This window comes from Zygosaccharomyces rouxii, assembly GCF_000026365.1.
Source record: "Zygosaccharomyces rouxii strain CBS732 chromosome G complete sequence".
Taxonomy (NCBI): domain Eukaryota; kingdom Fungi; phylum Ascomycota; class Saccharomycetes; order Saccharomycetales; family Saccharomycetaceae; genus Zygosaccharomyces; species Zygosaccharomyces rouxii.
In genome coordinates, this window is record NC_012996.1 from 1,066,257 (window position 1) to 1,086,340 (window position 20,084).

A 20,084-nucleotide genomic window follows, 5' to 3' on the forward strand; every position below is an offset into this window, starting at 1 on the left:
CAATCAGCGACAGATTTTTTTTTTCAAAATGAGAAGCGATGAGCTTAAAAAGGATTCAATTCAATCACTCGTCTTCACTGTCCAGGACCACATGGAATCTCTTGCGTCTATGCGATGACTCTTGTCTGTCGTGGGAATCGTCGGAGTTATCTTCCTCTTGATCTTCTTGATCTTCTTGATCCTCGTCTTCCTCGTCTTCCAGTGCGTCCTCTCCCACCGGTGCGTCGTCAAGACTGTCCCCACTGACAAATCCACCGTCGTGCCTTTCGTAGTAGTCACTATCATGGCCGCTCTCTGCGGAATCACGGCCTGATCCTTCATCCTCATCTTCATCCACTTCAGCTTCCAAATCTATAATTCCACCTTCTGGATCGTCCCTTGGCGCGTGATCATCATCCATATCATCCATATCATCACGGTCATCATCATAATCCATATCTATATGATCCGTATCTTCAGACACTTCATCGTCCTCGTATTGATGGTTGTGGGTCCGAGGATTGAAATAAGAATGCGTGTGTCCGTGCCCTGGAGAGTTTGGTGAATCTTCTTCCAATTCAGATTCTAAATTCCGCACTAGCCTTAGACGTCTTGATCTCTCTTCTTCAGATAAACTGTAATCGGTTGACAAGTATAGCGCATAATCAGGGAAATAAAATGGTACTCCTGCAGCGGTTGTGCCTTGCATGAAAAGCTGTCTATCGTTATGGCCTCTATCTCTGCGCAGCGTGTCCGCTAGTTCTCTAACCCGGAGCCTGTAATGAACTAGTGATCGTGATATATCATCTTCCAACTCCATATCACTTCCTGTTTCGCTATCCTCATCACCATCTTCTTCATCCTCTTCATCCTCGAATCCACCACGTCTTGGTTGTGACATTCTACTTCTTATTCTAGAGTTACAATGTGGACATGTATCTCCCACATCATCTTCCAATTCCCAATGACAATTGCTACAACGTAATATTCCATCATCATCTTCATCTACCACACCCATGGCGCTCGTCTTGAAAACACCCCCAAACAGATCATTCTTTTCATCGAATCTGTAACTCTTTTCACTGGACTCTTTAGCACTTAACAGTGTCTTGAATTCTTCACTATCCTCATCAGGTCCTACCAATTCGATAATATGGACCAACCATTGTTGCAAGACACTGTTCAATGATGGTGGGTCACTAATACTAGCTCTACACTGCGGACAACTTAGTTCATTGGAATTACTGTCAAACCAACTCGATAGACAATCGTAGCAGTAGTTATGGCCACATTGAGTCATTACAGGCACAAACATCAGATCATGACATATTGAACATATCAAGGATTCTAGCAGCTTAACTAGCACGGTATCTTTAACCCTTTGATCTTTTTTTAAAAGGCCAGCTTGTAACACACCACTCATTTTCAAACAACTCTCTTAATAATCTTTAAACTGCTTCTTCTGGTGCTTTTCTACAGTTCTTTTGTCCTTGATGTCAGCTCATCGCTAGCACCATTTTAGTTTTTCATGTCCGATTTACGCTTCACAACGTCAGATATCGAATAACACCAGAATAATAACAGTAATAATAATAAATATTAATTATGCAAATTAGAATGTATTAACTATTTACTCAAATATTGGAAACCAATTGTTATTTACATGAGATGAATGATAAAAAAAAGATCCCCTTATTTTATGCTATTGTCTATCGTACTCTGTTCTTTGGAAAATTTAGTCAAAAGAATAGCTTGTCTATCACTTAACAGTTTTTGCTGACTCTGCATCTCTATATCTAGCCAGCCCTTTAGAAAATTCATCAAATCATGCATAGCATCTAACCCTTCAAATTTCAAATTGGCGTACTTGTGCACCAGGCTCTCACAGGCATCAACTATTTCTTGCATGGTATTTTCATCATAATTAGGAATACGGTTGCTCCTCTTGGCAAACAATTTTATGTAAGATTTGATTTGCCGCAGACTACTATGTGCAATCCATGAGGCACTAGAATTCTCATTCCACTCTTGAAGTAGTTTTGAGAAGGCCTCCATGTCATAGACTCGTGCTGATAATTTCAAAGCCGTCATGTAGTAAATCTGCCAATGTCTTTTATCCTTTTCATTAATCAACGTTGCACCCCTCTGTAGTAATCCAACGGCTAGTTCGTATTCCCTGATTTGTAAACAAATCTGTGTCAATTGCATGTAGTTGACGAAGTCCAACACGGATTGATGATGCCTTTCGAAATCTAACAATTTGGAGGATAAAACTTTATACTTCGCCAAAGAAATCGACTCCGAACTTGTCTGAAACGCATTGTATTCATTCATAATGCCATATCTCAACCACAAGATCTTTAATTTCATTGGATTTCTCTGGTACACACTCAGGAACAACTCATCCAAAGTTTTGGCCAAAGTGGGCAACTGGAGTTTCAAAATTTTTTGTAAGATGCAATAATGTAAATTGAAGCTTGGCTGAATCCCTCTTCTCAAATTTTCTAAAATGAATGATTTGGCACCTACCAAATCACCATGGTTGACACGATTTTCAAAAATTTCCAGCCTTTCGTAATCCACTGGAGAAAGTTCCAACACTCCAGTATATTGAGCCACCGTCTTCCTACCTTTGGGTCGTATCCTGGATAACCTTTTCAAGAACTCCCTCAAGCGAGGAAACTGACGAACATATTCATCTCTGTTTAATAAAACTGTGAATTCATTGGCAATCTCTTTGGATAATGTTGGGTGGGCAAAAAGAGCACATCTGTATAATTGAGCAATAATACTTATTCTCAAATGGACACTGTCTGCACCTCTTCTTTTTAATACGTCCGAATAGTAGCCCATTAGATCTTGAAGCATTCCTTCATTGACGAAATATCTGGCAATGGCTAAATGGAATTTGGGTTTCAATCTAATGATATGGTCCTTTTGAATGAGCGATAGGACAAACTTTATGTTTCCAAAATCTTTTGACAATACGAAAAAATTCAATAAGAATAAATAAAACTCCTCTCTTTTCTCCTTCCAATAACGTAACTCGACGATAAAATAATTTATCTTGGATTCAAGTTTAGATTGTGACCAAATATCACGACAATGCAAATTATAATAAAATTCGTTAAGTTCAAAAAATATGTCACTGGGATAACCTGCCTTCTGAACGGCTTCATGCGATAGGAAATCTACCAAAAGTTCTTCGTTGCGGTTCTTCCTATACATCCCATGAACCACGCATAGCAATTCACGACTCGGAAGATATCCTGATGCATCATTACTCTTCTTTTTTAACCACAAATTGAAAAATGCTTGAACAGATTTGTAATCTCCATGCACATCTAAGTCATTCAAAAATAATATTAACTCCTTTTCTGATAGGGGGAACGTATCGGGATTGTTGAGTGCTTGAATGTAAAATTCTTTAGCCAACTGTAAGTTGTTATTCTCTATAAATGACCTAAACCCAATAGTAATGATCTTCGCGTTTAAATTCGGAAATTTGATATATTCTGAGAAAAGCTCTTCACATATTTCGTAATTCCCCAGGCTATCTTCCACTCTTAATACAATCTCTAAAAAATTACAGTAGGCCTCCTGGTCCATATCGTTTTTTCGCAGATGTCGTAGATAACCTTGGTAAGCACAAAAAATTTCATGAGCCTCGAAATTTCTTCGCAGATACTTTAGTCTCCTCAAAAGTGTTTCAATCTGTGCCAATGTAAATACGGTACTCTTTTCGTTAGCCAACGTTAGAACATTTTCCACCACACGAAGATCACCAGAATTAAACCTGTAAAACCAATCACGACGGTAATCTTCCTGTGAGACTATGAAAACAAAAGGATGGTGAGATAGATGCTTACTTGAAGTCGAATCTTGCGTTTCCACTGCAGAAGAGACTTGATGTGTGGGGATTGGGTCATTGAGGCTACTTTTCATCCAATTGGCAATATCATCTTTACTTTGTTGACTATCCGTAGGCCTCAAACATGAAAATCCTCTACTATATGGAACAAATAAACTGGACTGTAGCTCTAGTGTTCGTAATATTCGTGCTGCCGAGTATATTACCGAAAACCTTCGTAACATTTATACCTCGAGTAGTCATAAATCGACAAGTAACTTTTTATAGTGGTTGATAAAACAAAATGAATTTGAAAATATACTAAAACACTCTCTGGAATATGGCACAAATAAAAGGCAATCCAATTTCCTCGAAAACATACAATGGCAATGGGGGGACAATTGCCTATATACAGTGAGATGCCGACGAGAGTAGGATGTAATAAAAACCTTAGGAGTAGAATTAAAAGGAGGAAACAATCACAGATACAACAAATTCTACCATCCAATATTCTAATGATTCTCGAATCACCTCGAGGACCCTCTATACTCTTCCTCTTGACCTCGAATTAGTGAAAGTTAACTTTGGCTTAACATTTTCATCATCTAGAGAAGATCAGCTGAAAAAAAAAAAAAAAAGCCGGTAGGAACCCATCACATGACACCGACAGGAGTACCTACATATATATCCACTGGAAGAAGTTATGGGACTTCTAGTAGGCTTTTAATACATTCAATGTTTTTACAATAAGCTTTTATTTAATCATAAACACATGTATAATTATGGGAATTATCCACTGTGTAATATATGCCGGAAAGGACCACGGTCTTTAATCTGGGCAAAAGTTGGATTAGATGGTCCATATAACCGTTGAAAAAATGCGATATTACAAGAGCCAATGGTGGTGACGTAGTCTCATCAAAAAAGCATTCGTAATCGACGAAATCGCGTAAATCTTCATACCCATGTAAATTCCAAAATCTTTCCAATGGCGCAACGCTGAGGATATCCAAATCCCAATCAATTTGATCGGAAAATCTTCTCATCAGAAAATCACCTGCATATGCAAAGAAAACCGTAGGTATAACATCCGTGTACCTACCCTCACTTGTTAAGTAGTACTGATGGTTCATCAGATACTGATCGAAAATGGGGAGAAATTTTTGGCAACTTTGGCACTCACATCCGTTCCACAGTAGATCACACATCAAATATTCATAAGCACTGAGACATTGTAAAATGTTAGGGGCGATCAACTTTTGTAAAGAACTTAGCTTCGGCAAAACCGTCTCATAGAGGGTTCTTCTACGGACATAGTTACCGGGAAGACTATTATCGGAGAGACCATTCAACGGAGTAGCGTGCCTAATACTCAAAGATTTCAAATTCTTCTCAACAGAGGGCAAGCGAATAATAAATCTACAAACCACAATATCCCAACTTTCTTTCATCTCGTGGCTTGTGGTTTCTGTAGAAGTCTTTTCGATTAATGATAATTCACGCAATGAAGTCAATTTAGGAGCTAATCCATCCATAAATGCATCCATGCAACCACAATCGTCGTATTCACACGAGATACCCAATTCTAATTTTTCCAATTTCCCCACATCCACCACTGAACTTATAATTTTAACTGGATCTTCCACAAACGATTTATTATAACCATCAATATTATGGGTGTAATTGAGTTTTAAAGATTTCAATGCATTGAGCCGAATTCCCTCTTTTTGCAAGTATTGAAATAAATTTAAACTGCAAAATTTTATTTCATCAGCCACTAGTTCCGCCTCCTGCAACTGATTGGCTAACGTTTGCCTCGTGGAAGAACCAAGAGATCCCATTTTCGCTTCAGAATTTAGCAAGACCCATTTCAACTTGTTTAGTTTTGAAACCGCCCCTAGAGAAGTAATTGGATCTGTATCAGCTATGGTAATTCTATTCAAACCAGTCAATTCTAAAGATCTTGAGTAATACTCCTGAAATAACTCAGGATCTCTAATTTCAAGGTTTCTCAACTTGTTCAAGGAAATCAATCGATCCAGAAGTTTCCTCAACACGGGTAAACAAACTTCACGATCTGTAAACAAATCATCATCCACTATAAGCTCTTCTACAAGTTCCAAATGTGGAGAATTTGACAATCTTTCAATTCTATCGTGAAGAAACAAATCATTTTGATCTCCAGTCTTTTTCATAGCTCTGTACCCGCTCAAATAACTCTTACCTCCATCTAAATACCATAATTCACTCCTATTCACTGAGTCTCGAGTAATATGAATATATCTGTATAACTCCTTAATGGCGAAATCATCATGCAATTGTCTCGAAACCTGGGCCAAAGTTAAAAGGTCATTTTGGCTTAAAAAATACGAAGCACTCGACAGAGCTGCTAATAATTGATCCTTTAACATGGTGTCAAGAACTACAACGGGGTTACACACATCCTAGACAGTCAGCACCACGAACAAAGACTATGCAACGAGGTTGAGTTGCAAGACTTTATATGTACTTACGAAATTGTTTGTCGTGAACGAAGGATACGAGCCAAGGCGTGAGATTACGAATACTTTGTTATGTGTTCAAAAAAAATTAAAAAATTAAAGCGACCCCGGTGAGGATCGAACTCACGCTCTTGCGATTAACAGTCGCACGCCTTAACCAGCTTGGCCACGGAGTCTCTGATTAAGATGTCTCCCTGTTGAGAAAGAAAAATATTTCACAAACAGAGAACAACAGTCTGGTCTTGATATAATCCTCATTGGTTTGTTCAGCTGTGCTATACCTATTGAACCCTCAATATATGAACAATTTTGTGATGAAAAGTGGTATTATTGTACTCTTATACGCTCTCTATCTTGACATTAGATGCCCTTGAATATGATTGCTGGAGGACGCCTAGGCTGGTTCGACTTTGCTCGTTAAGATATTCAACATAATGATTTACCCTAGAGGATTATTGAGTCTATTTGAGGGCACTCTATAGAGTGTAACTCTCAAGCGCCATACGTAATCATAAGTCACATGATAAACACATGTAAAAGAATCTTCATGCTATCACTGGGCTTCGAGAACCATTCTCAATGTATAAATCTGTATACTTCCGCCAAGTTAGCACCATTTAGGAACTACTTGATTCAATATAGTGTTTTTTTTAGGTATATTACAGGGACAATTCTAATAGTTAGATACGTATTTGTGTGATTTTTCTTCAAAAATCTACAGGAAGGTATTCAAAAATCATTGGATGCACATTATGATCTTTCAATGATCCCTCCAATTCCAAAAACTTTTCAGGCGAATATGTCTTGCTGAGAGTCCTCAAAATACATAGTCTTGAAAATACCTCAGCATTAGAGGCCCATCCCAAGGGCCCGTCAACTACCTTAGTGTTTTCTAGGAATTTTATATGGCGATCAATGAGGTTATTGATCCACGATACGAATTCCTTGGAGAAATATTTCATTTTCTTCAAAATGTTGATGCGTTGAGTATTTTCCTCAATTTCATTTCTAAACTGATTATCTTTTTCTACTTCGAATAAACCTTCAATGATGCTCTTGGTGGTCGAAATACAGATATCATAGGAGTTCATAAATTCTTTCAAACACTGAGCAACATCTTGAGCAGCTTCAGAGGAATCATGGAATTTTTCCACGTACTTCTCCCCAAACAAAGCTCCTGTAACCGAAGGACTCCTTGCTTGTTTTGGTTCACCCAATAACACTTCATTCAAAGATTCAGCCGCACATTCCCTCACTTCATCATCGTCATCGTTCAACATCTTGTGTAATTGCAAAAGCAATCTGGGTTCAACTACTCTTCTCAAGAAATTTTTCAAACAATTTAATGATGCCATTCTGAAATCCACTGGCATGTCGTCTCTTGTATGTTTCTGAATAACGGCATTCATGAATTCCATATTGTTTGAACCAACGACGTAACCTACTGTCTCAATCGCACATAGCTGTAGATCCTCATTGGTAGGTTGCAAAATTAGATCTTTAATAGTTTCAAAATCAAACAGATAATCTGTTTCTCTTAAAGCCCCTAATACCCGACCTTTCAAAGAGGGCCTGAACTTATCTTCCATGAAAGCATTCTTTAATGCGATTGCAACATTCTCGTTGGCGCTCTGTTTCAAATCCAAATTATCAACCACATAGTTAACCGCAGTTTCCTGAACTTCATAGAAGGAGGATAATATGCCTAACTCACATAATGGTTGAATGTTCTCAGGTTGCTCATATACTAGCAAAGTTCTAAGCGCAGCAGATAAACAAAGTTGCTTTGTACCATCGATAGAATAGCGTTCATTATGGTAAAGGAAGAAATTGCCCAGACGAGCTACGAAATCCTTTTTGGCATGTGCAATCGTATTTTTCCAAGACAAAACATATTCCACCGCTTCGATATATTCCTTAGAAGTTACAAAGCAAGGATTGTTGGTTAGGAGTTTCATGGAATACAATAATTCAAATATTCTGGTTCCAGCTTTCTTCTCTTCAAGAACGTCTCTCTTATCTGACATTATAGCTTTAGCTGCCAGTAGATGCCCATGTAATTTATTCTGCCTCGTAATCGAAGCAGTGCTCAAAAGTGCCTCGAATTGATCCAAAGGATCATCGGTTAAGGAAGATATGGTTTTAGCCGCCATCTCTCTAATGTTCCAGTGAGGACTTTCCAAACAATGGGTGACCTTTTCAATGAAAATATCTAATCCATCATAACCGGGAGTTGGTCGCAGCCTTAGTAAAAGATTAAGTACGAGGAAAATGGATTCAACACGAGATTGAGAAAGTACAAAACCTTGGTCATTATCCGAAGGTTTCTTCAAAGAATCCTCCAAGAAGTTCAACAGAACTTCCCTAACTCCACGATACTTTGTGAAAAACAGACGGGCACTAATACTTTTACCAGCTTTACCAAATATTCTATTCTGCAAAGAAGTGAATAGCATTAGAGAACAATTCCTCAAAGAGTAAATATCCGAAGTAAAGTGTTTGAGTGAAAGATTCAAAGCTGAGGGAACATAAGGGGCACAAGGCTCAGATAGTCTTGATTCGACAAAAATTGATCTGATACAATTGAATGCATTGACTTGAGGCAGATCAATTTTTTCCAGATGTTGGATAGCGGGCAGAGAAGCTACCCTTTCCAAATTGTTAAATGCAGATTTAAGCAGAGGCCTCTCCTTACCTCTTTCGGCCGCTAAAATGGTTGTTAACAAAGACGGTATACCACCAGACCTTCTTGTGATCATTTGAGTCTTTAGTTCTAATGAGTCAAGAACGATTTTCAACCATTCCTCTAATTGTGCAGGATAGTCTTTAGAAACTTTTGTACAACATGCAATAAAACTTGGAAGGACTGATTGGAAGGCTCCGCTATGCCTCAAATTGAACAGTTGAGTGATCATCAGATCACCTGCAGATTTAAGTTGTTCAAATGTAACGGATGCTCTTGTTACCAATACTTCTAGCAATAAAGAGGATTCCTTAATAGATCTAAACGCCTTGGCAATAACAAACTGATCACTCATTTCACTTTTAGAAAATACTTCAGAATTTTTAGTTTCAGAGGGATTACGGCATACCGGTTCCTCAACTGCATCCCAGTTACTCAAAATGAGGGAGATACACTTAGCGATAACAACTTTAGAATATTGGGTATCGAATTCGTTATCTCTTAAAATTAAAGTTAGTGCCGCAAAATAGCCGCTTACAGGGTCATCTTGATGCTTTAAGTAGTCTTTTTTAGATTCTTCAATTTTCTTTTGCAACTCATCAATTAGATCGTCAATGAATTTTTTTCGATTGCCACATGTAGAGAAAAGAAAATCCTGTAAAGCTGCGCCGATATCTGTATTCTGGTATACTTCCAAATATTCTGTGGCCCGTTGATGTAGTTTTTCCCAATTGAAATTGGCCTTCATAGAATTCGAAGTGTCATTGTCAAATGCGATGGTCAATAACTTCTTAGCAGTTTGACGAATATCATCGTAGTTACTGGTCAAATTATCTATCAACAATCTCAGCAACACCTCATCTTCGAAAAACCCAATGGAAAATGGATACGGTCTAAAATTCCTTAAATCCAGGTATTTTTCTGGCGTAGATTTATCAACACCAGATTCTAATAAAATAACCAAAATTTTAAAAGCCAAGGTATTTCTTTGGTACTGTGTCCCAGGGCAAATTTGAGTCTTTAGAAAGGCAAAAAGCCATTCGAGGAACTCCTGCGATTCCTTGAGTTGATTTAATTTCTCGTTTTGCTCCTCTGGAAATTTCCTAGCTTTAATCAATTTGTTACGATCTCTATTCAGGGAATAAGTGGAATCTCTAATTCTTAGAATAAAATGTTTCAGAGCACTGCAAAAATAGTTTCTAGTTTCAATCTTAGTATCTACGAAAAAAATTCGTAAATTACGTTTAAGCATTTCATAGATGTAGGAATTTACAGGCCTCGATGTTTTGATAGAGAAAGCTAAAAGTTCAAACGCATATAACTTGTTTTCATCCTGTTGCAGTAAATTTTCAACTGTAGACAGTGGAATCAATTTGTCGTTGTGATATGGTTCCTCTTCAATTCCCAATTCTTGACCAATTCTAAACAACGAGATGAGAAGTGATGCATCAAATGATGATGATCCTTGAATAAATTTCACGAATGCCTCTCTAGGCATAGCTTTGAATAGAGGTATCAGAATGTATAATTCAGTCGGCTTTGCAAATCTTACATCTTGAAGATATTTCAAAACAGAACCTTGCCAAAGATCTAACCACTCATCTAATAATGACTCATTTTCTTTGAAATGGATTTTATAGATATTGATTAAAAGGCTAGTGATACATTTTCCGATAGGATTGGAAAGGGAATCTGACCACATTAACGCTAAAGAACTTTCAACAAATCCAGGTTTGCGTTCCAATATCACATAAAGATCAGTTTCAGGGGATAAAGAATCTATCAAGTAATACTGTACTCGTAGAGTGGAAGAAATCTCTAAAATTTGAGTTAACCACGAATTGAAAAGTATCATTCTATCCTGTACCAAATAAACCATATGCAACAATCTTAAAAATTTGCTAAACATTTCTCTCAATGCATTGGTAAACGCAGTTGTACCATCTGTCCAAAAATCTATAACATATTGAAATATGATTCCGCTGTTCTCCATAGTCAAAAGCTCTTGTTTCAATTTATTCATGTAACCAGTAGTATCAATTTTTTTATTAGACAGACATTGTGTAGATCTTAGTACCCATATGGAAAAGGTATCAATTATGAGTAACCTTTGAGAATCTACCATTCCCTCAGTCTGATGTTCAAAGGCGTCAAATAAAACTGAAAAACCGCTTATGAAGTGCTCAAATATGGAATCATTATGGATCTTGGAAGGATTATGGTCAAGCAAAAATTGCTTAATCTCAGAGACCTGAGCCTGATCAACCATGAAGACTAGCTTTGACCTCTTGCTTACAAGATTTTACTTTTAAAAGAAAACTTTCTTTTCCGACCTCATCGATCTATAACGTTAAAATATTTTGACAAAAAACAAGCATCTTAAACACTTGAACCAATTTTCTATGTTTTTAAATGTTGTTTGGTTTCTCTATATAATATATATTAAGACAGGTTTAAAATTTAATGCATACAAACGACAGCAGCATGACATCCTTCAGATTTCGTCGATATCCAGCTCGTCATCATCTTCCTCTTCTTCATCATCTTCGGCGTTACCGAATTCGAAGTTAACGTCTTCATCAGATTCGAAACCAAAGTTATCAGTTTCATTAATTTTGGCATTTTCAGGCAATTCGCCTTGGTTCTTCAAGGTTCTAGCCTCATCCAAATTGTACTTATGAATAACGTCACACTGGTCGTCCTGGAAATCTCTTAGCGAAACTAAGATAATATCACCTTGACCCATCCAAACTCTCTTTCTCAACTTACCTCTGATGTGTGCCATTCTCTTTACACCATCGAAGCAGGTTGCTTCCACTCTACCATTACCTAACATCTTGGTAATTTGAGCATATTCTTGGCCATCTTCCTTGTAGATAAGTTCACGCTTTGGGCCTCCACTGTCGTTCTTTCCTCTTCTGCCCTTTTTACCACCCTTGGTGTTCTTCTTACCCATGGCTAATGCTACGAATAAGGTCTCTTACGGATTAATACGAATTACAAGTTAAAAGGTAGCTGTAACAAGTTTCTTTCTTTCCATCTGTCTAGTAAGTTCTTTAGATGGTGAAAAATTTGAGTTCGTAGATAGTGACTATAATACCGATGATCTAGAGCGACAGTAGTACTAGTGAAAATATTAATAGTGGTTAGTCGTAGTAGTGGTCATGATGGCTAATTAGACAAAAAATCATAAGTATCTATTGGTAGTAATAACGATGTGATTATAAAGATTTCCGGTTGATGCCTTCGAGGATAGATAGAAGTTCGTTGAGACCATCAACGTGCTCCTTGGCATAAGTAGAAGTAGCATTACCATAAACAATTGTGTAACCGTAGCGGAGGAAACCACGTTTTACCTCCTCTCTTATGAGCTGGAATAAAGGCTCTAACACTGGTGACGAAGAACCAGTGACGCAGGCAAAATCTAAATGGTGTTGTGAAGATTTCGCAGGGAAGGTGAAATAACTGTTGCTGCCACTATTATCATTTGAGCCCAAATGTGAAGGGGATGGAGAAGCTGCTATATCTGTAGGTGTCACAGGTGAGGATGAGCTTGGATCAGTTTTGCTTCTGTGAAATTTGAGCACGAATTGAGCGGCACTTAGTGAAAGATTCAATTGTTGAACAAACATAATATTCTTGTGGATATAAGCATGAATACCACGTCCATCAAAAATGGTGTTGATGTGAGTAATGGCTTCACCAACAACACCTACAACACGATCTCTGTCCTCTGCATTTTCTGTATGGAATCTAACCATAGAATCCGAAATCTTGTAATAAGAACCTGGTAATCTTTCCATCTTGTCGTCTAGAATTTTAACCACATCGTCTATCCAATCCGTTTCATCTGCAATTGTGTACCAAAGACCGTTTACTTTAACATATGCACCATTTTCTGCCATGAGACCAAGGCCAGGTACACGGTTGTACAAATTTTCTAAAGTGGCCTTAGAAAAGGAGTTCAACACGTAAACGTAATGTTTAGATGCTAAATCATGTAAAGTGGAAAGTGTCTTTGGAGTTGGTGGCTCAGAAATTTTGAAAAAGAAGATGTGCTTTTTGGATGCTTGGTAATCTTTCTTGATTTGATCTGGTAGCAGCTTAAGCACCGTTGATCTCTCCTTATTAAATTCCCAGGCGAAATTGATTTCCTGTAGAGATGTGGTAATCCAGTTGTCGGAATCATTCTCAATAATACTTTTGACCATTTTCTTCCAGTTTTGTCTTTTTTGATAGAGTGGCATCTCTAGTGCCTTCTTAATGCATTGGGCAACGGTCTTAATATCCCAAGGGTTCACCAAGATAGCTCCCCGCAGAACGTTGGCACTTCCGGTAAATTCTGATAATAATAGCGGTGAGTTCTTATCCTCCGAACAGGAGGCAAATTCATGACAAGTCAAGTTCATACCACCACGTAAAGGATTTACCATAAAAGCATCAGCTTCTGCAGATAACGCCAGGTATTGAGCAAAATCCAAATCTTGGTGAAGGAATACCACTGGTTGTGAGTCACTTACGTTTGGTGATAACGAATTAATCCTATCAACGACAAGCATAATATTACGTTCAGAAATAGAATCCTTCTCAGCGCCCATGGTAATTTGAATCAAAACGACTTGTTCCACGTATTCAGGATTTTCCTTGAGGAACCTCTCATAGGCAAGCATTTTCTTCTCCAACCCTCTAATACGATCGAATTGATCACGACAAACAATCAACTTCTTGTTCTTCCAACGGTTTCTAATCAATTGACGCCATTGTAATACCCTTTCATTTCTTAATTGGGAGTTCAAATCGAAAAAATCTATACCTACTGGGGTAGACTTAACGGCAACAATCTTACCTCTGTATTTTGCCTCCGTTTCACTGATATCCGTCATCAACAATCTGTTTGAAGTCTGTAAAAAGTGTCTAGCGTATTCCTTAGTCTGAAACCCAATAAAATTGGCACCTAATAGACCCATTAGTATCTTTTCTCTTTGAGCAAGGCATCTAAACACCTCACTACTGGGGAAAGAAACATGAAGGAAGAAGCCAATCTTAGCATGTGGAAGCTCTTTTCTGACCATCTCTGGCACTAACAACAGATGATAGTCATGAATCCATATAGTATCACCTTCTTTATAAACGCTAACGATTTTGTCGGCAAACAATTGGTTCAACCTCTGGTAATAACTCCAAGAGTGGTTTTCAAATGCCTTGGAGTTGGGATTATCTGGAATTTCGTAATGTAAAGTGGGCCATAAGATTTGTTTACAGAAGTTCTTATAAGCACCCTTGAACGTAACGTCATCTGCAATCACAGTTGAAGACGAATACTCATCTTCCAATTTTTCAACAATCTTTGCCGAAATATCTTTGGGAATTTCATCTGTGGGGATACCTGCTGTACCCACGAATCTAACTGGATCCTTAATTAGTCTCTCCCTAACTGCTGTGAAGATGGCATTTTTTAGTGCACCGTTGCCTTTATCACTGGGAACAATCTTCCAAGGGATCTTTGAAAATAATTCTTGAGAAGTTTTCAAAATCGAACTTCTTATCTTCGCATCGTTTGAATACCCACCAAACTTGGGCACATAGTATTCGTGATTGCCATCTGCCTCCAAATCAGAATCACTATTTTCAACGTTGTCATCTTCTTCTGAGTCTGAACCCAATACTGCATGCTCATGTGAATCGGTACCTGCCATCTGAGAGAATTTCAAATTAGAAGGTGCTGGAGGTCCACCTGATGATCTTGCCGGAACTCTTCTCATCGAAGGTAAAGTTGCATTCTGTTGTTGCCTCTTCACTTTGGCAAAATTAACCACAGCATTATTCACAGAAGGCACAGATCTTGATTTAGGGGTGACGACGGTACTGTTGGAATTACCAGTAGGTTGTTTAGAAGCACCTTCAGCACAAAATTGCGAAGTATTAGCATTATTGAGTACTGACTGGTGTAAAAGGGATTTATTGACATTTCTCAAAAGGTTGGCAGTAGAATCATGAGAACTAATTGGTTGTTGTGCAGCCGAATCTGGAGTCTCTGGTATTGAAGAGCCACCAGAGGTCACTCTTTGTTCATTAACTGGGTTATTGAAAAATGCTTCCGCAGAATGTGCTCTGTTCCCTACAGCAGGATTTGCTGGTGATTGAGAAGCAGTAGCATTAGCAGTCAAACTCTGCATGAACTTCTCAGAACTCATAGGCCCTTCCAAACTGTACTGAGCCGACTGAGGACTTTGGTCAGATTCTGATGACCCTAAAGCCTCCTGAGATGCGTTAGCACCGCTAAATGGTGTCGTATTCGAATTCACAGATCCATTTCTGTGCTTCTTTAATTGTTCAGTAGACTGGTTATTGACTTTGACTAAATTTGAATCAACCAATTCAGAACCATCACCTTGTTGGACATTTAACTCAAATTGTGGCTGGTGTGGTAGAAACAAAGAGGCAATGATAAGCGTCATCTAGGATTAATGATAGTTCAGATCTGAAGTTTCGATCGTTTCTCACCCCGTCCTTGAACCTTATCGTCTCCTTAAAATCCAGTTAAAGGTGTTGTGTTGATTCAGAACTTCGAATACCATTACAACTCCCTTTCCATCCTTCACACTACTGCATAGAAAACGAGGTGTCCCACGTGACGTGTAGAGATAGTCCAGAATTGAATCTTCCCATTGAATTACAAGGACGTGATGCTAGTTGATGCCCACTGTCATTTGAGCTACCACTGCTCTGCTACTGATGAGCAGTTGCGTAGTAGTCATCTTCGATGCGTTATGTCTACCAATCATAACGACTGGCAAGCGTTGAAGAAAATAAAGGTCGATGGAGTCAAGAAAAGCTTCGGGATTCATCCCTGGTATTCTCATCTATTCACATTGGAGCATGTTGACAAGAGGTCTCACTACGAGCAAGTTTTAGAGTGGAAGGATCAGGATGACTTCAATGCCATAGTGGAAGTGTTACCGGACCCGATGCACTTAGATACCTATATTGCAAAAGAGTACGATTCTCAGTCGGTAACGGTAATTGGTGAAATCGGCCTCGACAAACTGTTTCGATTACCCAAGAATACTGGATTTTATATCGAAGGAGGTGGTCCATTGAGTCGTATTAGAGTTAAAATGTCACATCAAGTTGCCGTCTTCACAAGATTTTGTCAATTGGCCAGACAATGTGGGAAACCTGTTTCTGTACATGGTGTTAAATGCCATGGACTCCTTTACGACGTCTGTCGTCAAGAGTTGATGCCACATGATGTGAAAATATGCCTTCATTCAGTGACAGCATCGTTAGACACTTTACAGATTTGGATTAAAGAATATGGCAGATCAACGTTCTTTAGCCTTTCAAAATGGATTAATTTCAAAGATTCTGATGAGGGCAAGAACTTGGTAAAGATGCTACCCTTGAAATGTATACTCACAGAAACAGATTTCCCCATAGACAAATGCCACAATAGTGAGTTGGCAGACCAACTCGATTGCATCTGTGATCAAATTGACTCTGCTCTTGACAATACTGTAGATGTTCGTCAACTTGTTTATACCAATTTTTGTAGATTTATAGAATAGTACTCGTTATCGTAATAAACTTAAACTTAAACATCCATTCTACACTACACAAGAGAAGGAAGAAAAAAAGGATAATACGGAATACATACATAACAGACAATGGCTCGAACGGCTAATTCGAACAGTGAATCCGAGTCTAACATCAAGACTCGTAGTGCTGCCAATACTACAGCGGGGACCGGTGTAGGGTCCCGTTCTCATGTCAAACAGAGACTCACAACCGCACAGCAACAGTACTTGAAAGATCTGGTCAGAACCCATGTTACAAACAATCACCCCAATCTCACGCCGAAACCAGATCCTATGGATTTTGAATCATATTCAGATGATTTCCTACGTCGTTACAAGGACAGGTTCCAATTGAATGTAGAGGATCATCTATCGATACAAGGTTATTTGGTAGGTTCTCAACTTGGCTCAAAGACATATTCTAGCAAGCGTAACCAACATGGAACACCAGGAGCTCGTGTATTAAAAAAGGAGCTAGCTTCTGAAGTGAAGCGCCATTTCAACTCCTACAACGTCAAGGAAACTGAATGCGTACCGCAGTTCATATATAAGGTCAAGACACAGAAGAAGAAGTTCAAGATGTGGTTCAAGAACTAGAACCTGCTGAGCTGCAATGAGATGGGCTCTGGAGCGTTGTATAGTACATTTGTAATGGTCGTTTCTTACGTAGGCAAGATTTCGTTTTAATAATGGTTAAAGTTGTATCAGCTCCGAATGCATACGAACTGCTTTAAAAACACGAGATTGACACGTATAACACCAATAGAGGCCAATAGATAAGTTGTGATTTCTTGAATTAGACTTAGAAATTTAAAATTTACATTTCTAGCGATTAAGAAGCATGGATCAATCGACATTGACCTTTTTGGTTACGATAGTAATTGGATTCGTTTTAGTCAAATGGTTCACACAGACTGATCAACATCCATCCGCTCAGGCACTTACAGGAAACCAGGCAAGTACTGGTGGCGTTAGCAGCCCTAGTAGTAGGGGATCTCAACAAGCAGCATCTACGCGACAACGTTCTCCTAGGTTCAGAAGAGCCGTTACTCCAGACATGATTGAAGTTGTTCAATCTTTGGCACCACACTTACACGAGGAACAGATACGTTACAGTTTACAACAGACAGGATCAGTGGAAGAAACAGTGGAGAGATTTTTAAGAGGTGATGATTTCCCATTCCCACCAGGTTTCAGAGCACCTGCGGCAGCTCAACAGCAGGAACATGGTAGTTCAAACGATCCAAAGAAAAGAGACAACATTAAACCTGATAACTTACTTTCCAAATTCAAAGTAGACCCAAAGGATGATATGAGCGGGAAAGATTTCCAAGAGCTAGATTTGGAGGAACGCAAGAGATTGTTAGTGTGGCAGGCTAGAAAAAATATGGAGAAAAGACTAGAATCGGATACAGTTTTGCAGTCGTTGGTCAAGAACAGTAAGTAAATAAATAGTAACATAACAGTAGCATTTTTTACATCTTTTTATTTTTTACTCTCACCATCTGATAGCGTTCCTAATCGTTTCTGAAACGTTTCTGAATCCCATTACAGCTCTCATTATGTATAACAATGGTCCAGTCTGCAGAAATTGTGCCTGTAGGAACAAGCCGCGCCGTTAGCTCCTTGATTCTCTCTTATCGTTATTGTTGTTATTGTTGTTGTTGTTGTTCCTCATGTTGATCGTCTTGGATCAAGATAGGGTGAATACGTTTCGGACCAGTACCGTAACCTTGGTCCCTTGTGGGTCCAGCCCTCTTCACTGGAAGGATATTTACCACATTCTTTGATCCTTCCTGCGTTGTAGTTATTCCCTCAGCCTGAGTTCGTACTGAAGATGATGAATCAGTCCCTATTTTAGTACCCAGAATAGATTGATCTAAGCTTACGTAAGAGCAAAACCCATCGGTAGAGGAAATCATCAGCAATGTACCGTCTTGTGACCAAGTCAAATCTGTTAATGGTGTATAGTGAAGATTACCGACGATTCCCAAAGGTTGCACGCTCTCCGTATCGTAAATCAGAAGCTCGTTCGAAGTAGCTACTGCGAACACCAACTTGTAGGGAAGTTGAACATATGCTTGATCAGTCGTCACCGCATAGCGGTTAGGATTGAACGATACCGCGATAGCAGGCCTCTTTAGAAATGGCAGACACATAATGGGGCGATTGATACTGGAGGCAATTGCTGCTCTTGTGTAGATGTAAACCGAATTATGGACTTCATTAGATGTATCGGATTTGAAGATTCCCGCCGGTACACATAATAGGCTACCACAAGGTGATATGGCGGCTCTTCTGAAAAATGACGGTAACGTTTCATTATGGAAAAGCATACAGTTTTTAGTTGTCTTTAAATCAAAATTTTGTGTATCTGTACGTTGCGGTAAGTCTCCCTTGATAATTTTATTCTTCAACTTGAGTCCAATAATTGTATTATCCCCGCTATCTCTAACGATCTCATAGACGTTCAAAGCTCTATCAGCAGATTGTGAAAAGATATATTGATCTAATGGATCCCATACTACACCTTGCACATAATGGTTATGATCCGATACGCTTACAACACGTTTTCCAGCTTCTACATCAAAAATTCTAACCGCATTATCCATAGATGCAGTTACAATATAACGATCATTCGGCGACCACGCTAAATCGTATATCTCGAATGCATCACTACCAGAACGTATTTTTTTCCATACAGTCCAAGATTCCTTGAAATCATCGAACTCTACATCGTCCATGCCAAATTCTTTTACCATCTCATCGTTTTGTCTCCAAAGTAGCAATTGACCATCATCACCTGCGGAAGCCAAAACTTCACCTGTAGAATTGAACCTAATCACGTTAACTGCTTGCTCGTGCTGAGTTAATGACGATAGGAAATCAATAGTATCCACTTTCATATGGTTGTCCTTTTCAAAATTTAGCATCCACGCTCTAACACGATTGTCACCCCCAGCGGTAAGCAATTTAGGTCTCTTAGCATCATTAGGTTGGAAACAAACGCTGTATATCGGTTGAGACTCGTGCCAGTATATCTGAAGATTGGAAGCTTCCATTATGATGATTCGACGATGGAACCAGCCGTGTGCTCTACTTTCGAGAAACGTAAACTATGCAACTGACAGTGAATGCACAAGGGATTACCAGATCTATAAATGTTAATGAATGAATTTATCATGCTTCTAACGCCAATATTCTTGAGATGAAAATTCTCCGTACTTAACGACCAAGCTCATCGATCTTTAAAGGTGAAAAATTTCGTTCTTCCACTTCTTTTCAATTCATCTCATCTCACTTCAAAATACATTAGATACAAGCAGAAGTAATCAAGATTCTACATCAATTCGTCAGCGGACGAAATGCCGTAGTTGTATTCAGCACATATGTCAAATTCCCAGCGAGTTCACCATTACAATGTTTCGCTGGTGCCGAAATTGTGCTAAAATAGATGCAGAAAGGTTCTTCCCGTCGTTCGATGCGTCGAACAC

The 20,084-nt window shown here is 38.7% G+C and overlaps 10 protein-coding genes and 1 non-coding gene across 11 annotated transcripts; 3 read left to right on the forward strand and 8 right to left on the reverse strand.

The window, feature by feature from the left end:
* Window positions 1–64: 64 nt before the first annotated feature.
* Window positions 65–1,402, reverse strand: PSH1 (ubiquitin-protein ligase PSH1; the record flags this gene model as incomplete). The annotated part of the gene is made up of 1 exon (XM_002498522.1): window positions 65–1,402. One exon carries the CDS (start codon window positions 1,400–1,402, stop codon window positions 65–67), a length of 1,338 nt encoding a protein of 445 aa, XP_002498567.1.
* Window positions 1,403–1,671: 269 nt separating this feature from the next.
* PET111 (Pet111p) lies at window positions 1,672–4,074 on the reverse strand (the record flags this gene model as incomplete). The annotated part of the gene is made up of 1 exon (XM_002498523.1): window positions 1,672–4,074. One exon carries the CDS (start codon window positions 4,072–4,074, stop codon window positions 1,672–1,674), a length of 2,403 nt encoding a protein of 800 aa, XP_002498568.1.
* Window positions 4,075–4,587: 513 nt separating this feature from the next.
* ROY1 (Roy1p) lies at window positions 4,588–6,240 on the reverse strand (the record flags this gene model as incomplete). Its single annotated transcript, XM_002498524.1, has 1 exon — window positions 4,588–6,240. One exon carries the CDS (start codon window positions 6,238–6,240, stop codon window positions 4,588–4,590), a length of 1,653 nt encoding a protein of 550 aa, XP_002498569.1.
* A 192-nt stretch (window positions 6,241–6,432) lies between these two features.
* ZYRO0G13442r lies at window positions 6,433–6,506 on the reverse strand. Its single transcript has one exon. It is a non-coding gene; the product is annotated as a tRNA-Asn (tRNA).
* A 531-nt stretch (window positions 6,507–7,037) lies between these two features.
* On the reverse strand, window positions 7,038–11,282 carry TRM732 (tRNA methylation protein TRM732; the record flags this gene model as incomplete). The annotated part of the gene is made up of 1 exon (XM_002498525.1): window positions 7,038–11,282. The coding sequence occupies one exon, from the start codon at window positions 11,280–11,282 to the stop codon at window positions 7,038–7,040; it is 4,245 nt and encodes a 1,414-aa protein (XP_002498570.1).
* A 225-nt stretch (window positions 11,283–11,507) lies between these two features.
* TIF11 (translation initiation complex factor eIF1A) lies at window positions 11,508–11,969 on the reverse strand (the record flags this gene model as incomplete). Its single annotated transcript, XM_002498526.1, has 1 exon — window positions 11,508–11,969. One exon carries the CDS (start codon window positions 11,967–11,969, stop codon window positions 11,508–11,510), a length of 462 nt encoding a protein of 153 aa, XP_002498571.1.
* A 265-nt stretch (window positions 11,970–12,234) lies between these two features.
* Window positions 12,235–15,471, reverse strand: TPS3 (trehalose 6-phosphate synthase/phosphatase complex subunit; the record flags this gene model as incomplete). The annotated part of the gene is made up of 1 exon (XM_002498527.1): window positions 12,235–15,471. The coding sequence occupies one exon, from the start codon at window positions 15,469–15,471 to the stop codon at window positions 12,235–12,237; it is 3,237 nt and encodes a 1,078-aa protein (XP_002498572.1).
* A 228-nt stretch (window positions 15,472–15,699) lies between these two features.
* Window positions 15,700–16,581, forward strand: ZYRO0G13530g (putative endodeoxyribonuclease; the record flags this gene model as incomplete). The annotated part of the gene is made up of 1 exon (XM_002498528.1): window positions 15,700–16,581. One exon carries the CDS (start codon window positions 15,700–15,702, stop codon window positions 16,579–16,581), a length of 882 nt encoding a protein of 293 aa, XP_002498573.1.
* A 99-nt stretch (window positions 16,582–16,680) lies between these two features.
* SAP30 (Sap30p) lies at window positions 16,681–17,187 on the forward strand (the record flags this gene model as incomplete). The annotated part of the gene is made up of 1 exon (XM_002498529.1): window positions 16,681–17,187. The coding sequence occupies one exon, from the start codon at window positions 16,681–16,683 to the stop codon at window positions 17,185–17,187; it is 507 nt and encodes a 168-aa protein (XP_002498574.1).
* A 244-nt stretch (window positions 17,188–17,431) lies between these two features.
* CUE1 (Cue1p) lies at window positions 17,432–18,037 on the forward strand (the record flags this gene model as incomplete). The annotated part of the gene is made up of 1 exon (XM_002498530.1): window positions 17,432–18,037. One exon carries the CDS (start codon window positions 17,432–17,434, stop codon window positions 18,035–18,037), a length of 606 nt encoding a protein of 201 aa, XP_002498575.1.
* A 205-nt stretch (window positions 18,038–18,242) lies between these two features.
* On the reverse strand, window positions 18,243–19,652 carry CAC2 (Cac2p; the record flags this gene model as incomplete). The annotated part of the gene is made up of 1 exon (XM_002498531.1): window positions 18,243–19,652. One exon carries the CDS (start codon window positions 19,650–19,652, stop codon window positions 18,243–18,245), a length of 1,410 nt encoding a protein of 469 aa, XP_002498576.1.
* Between the last annotated feature and the right edge of the window lie 432 nt (window positions 19,653–20,084).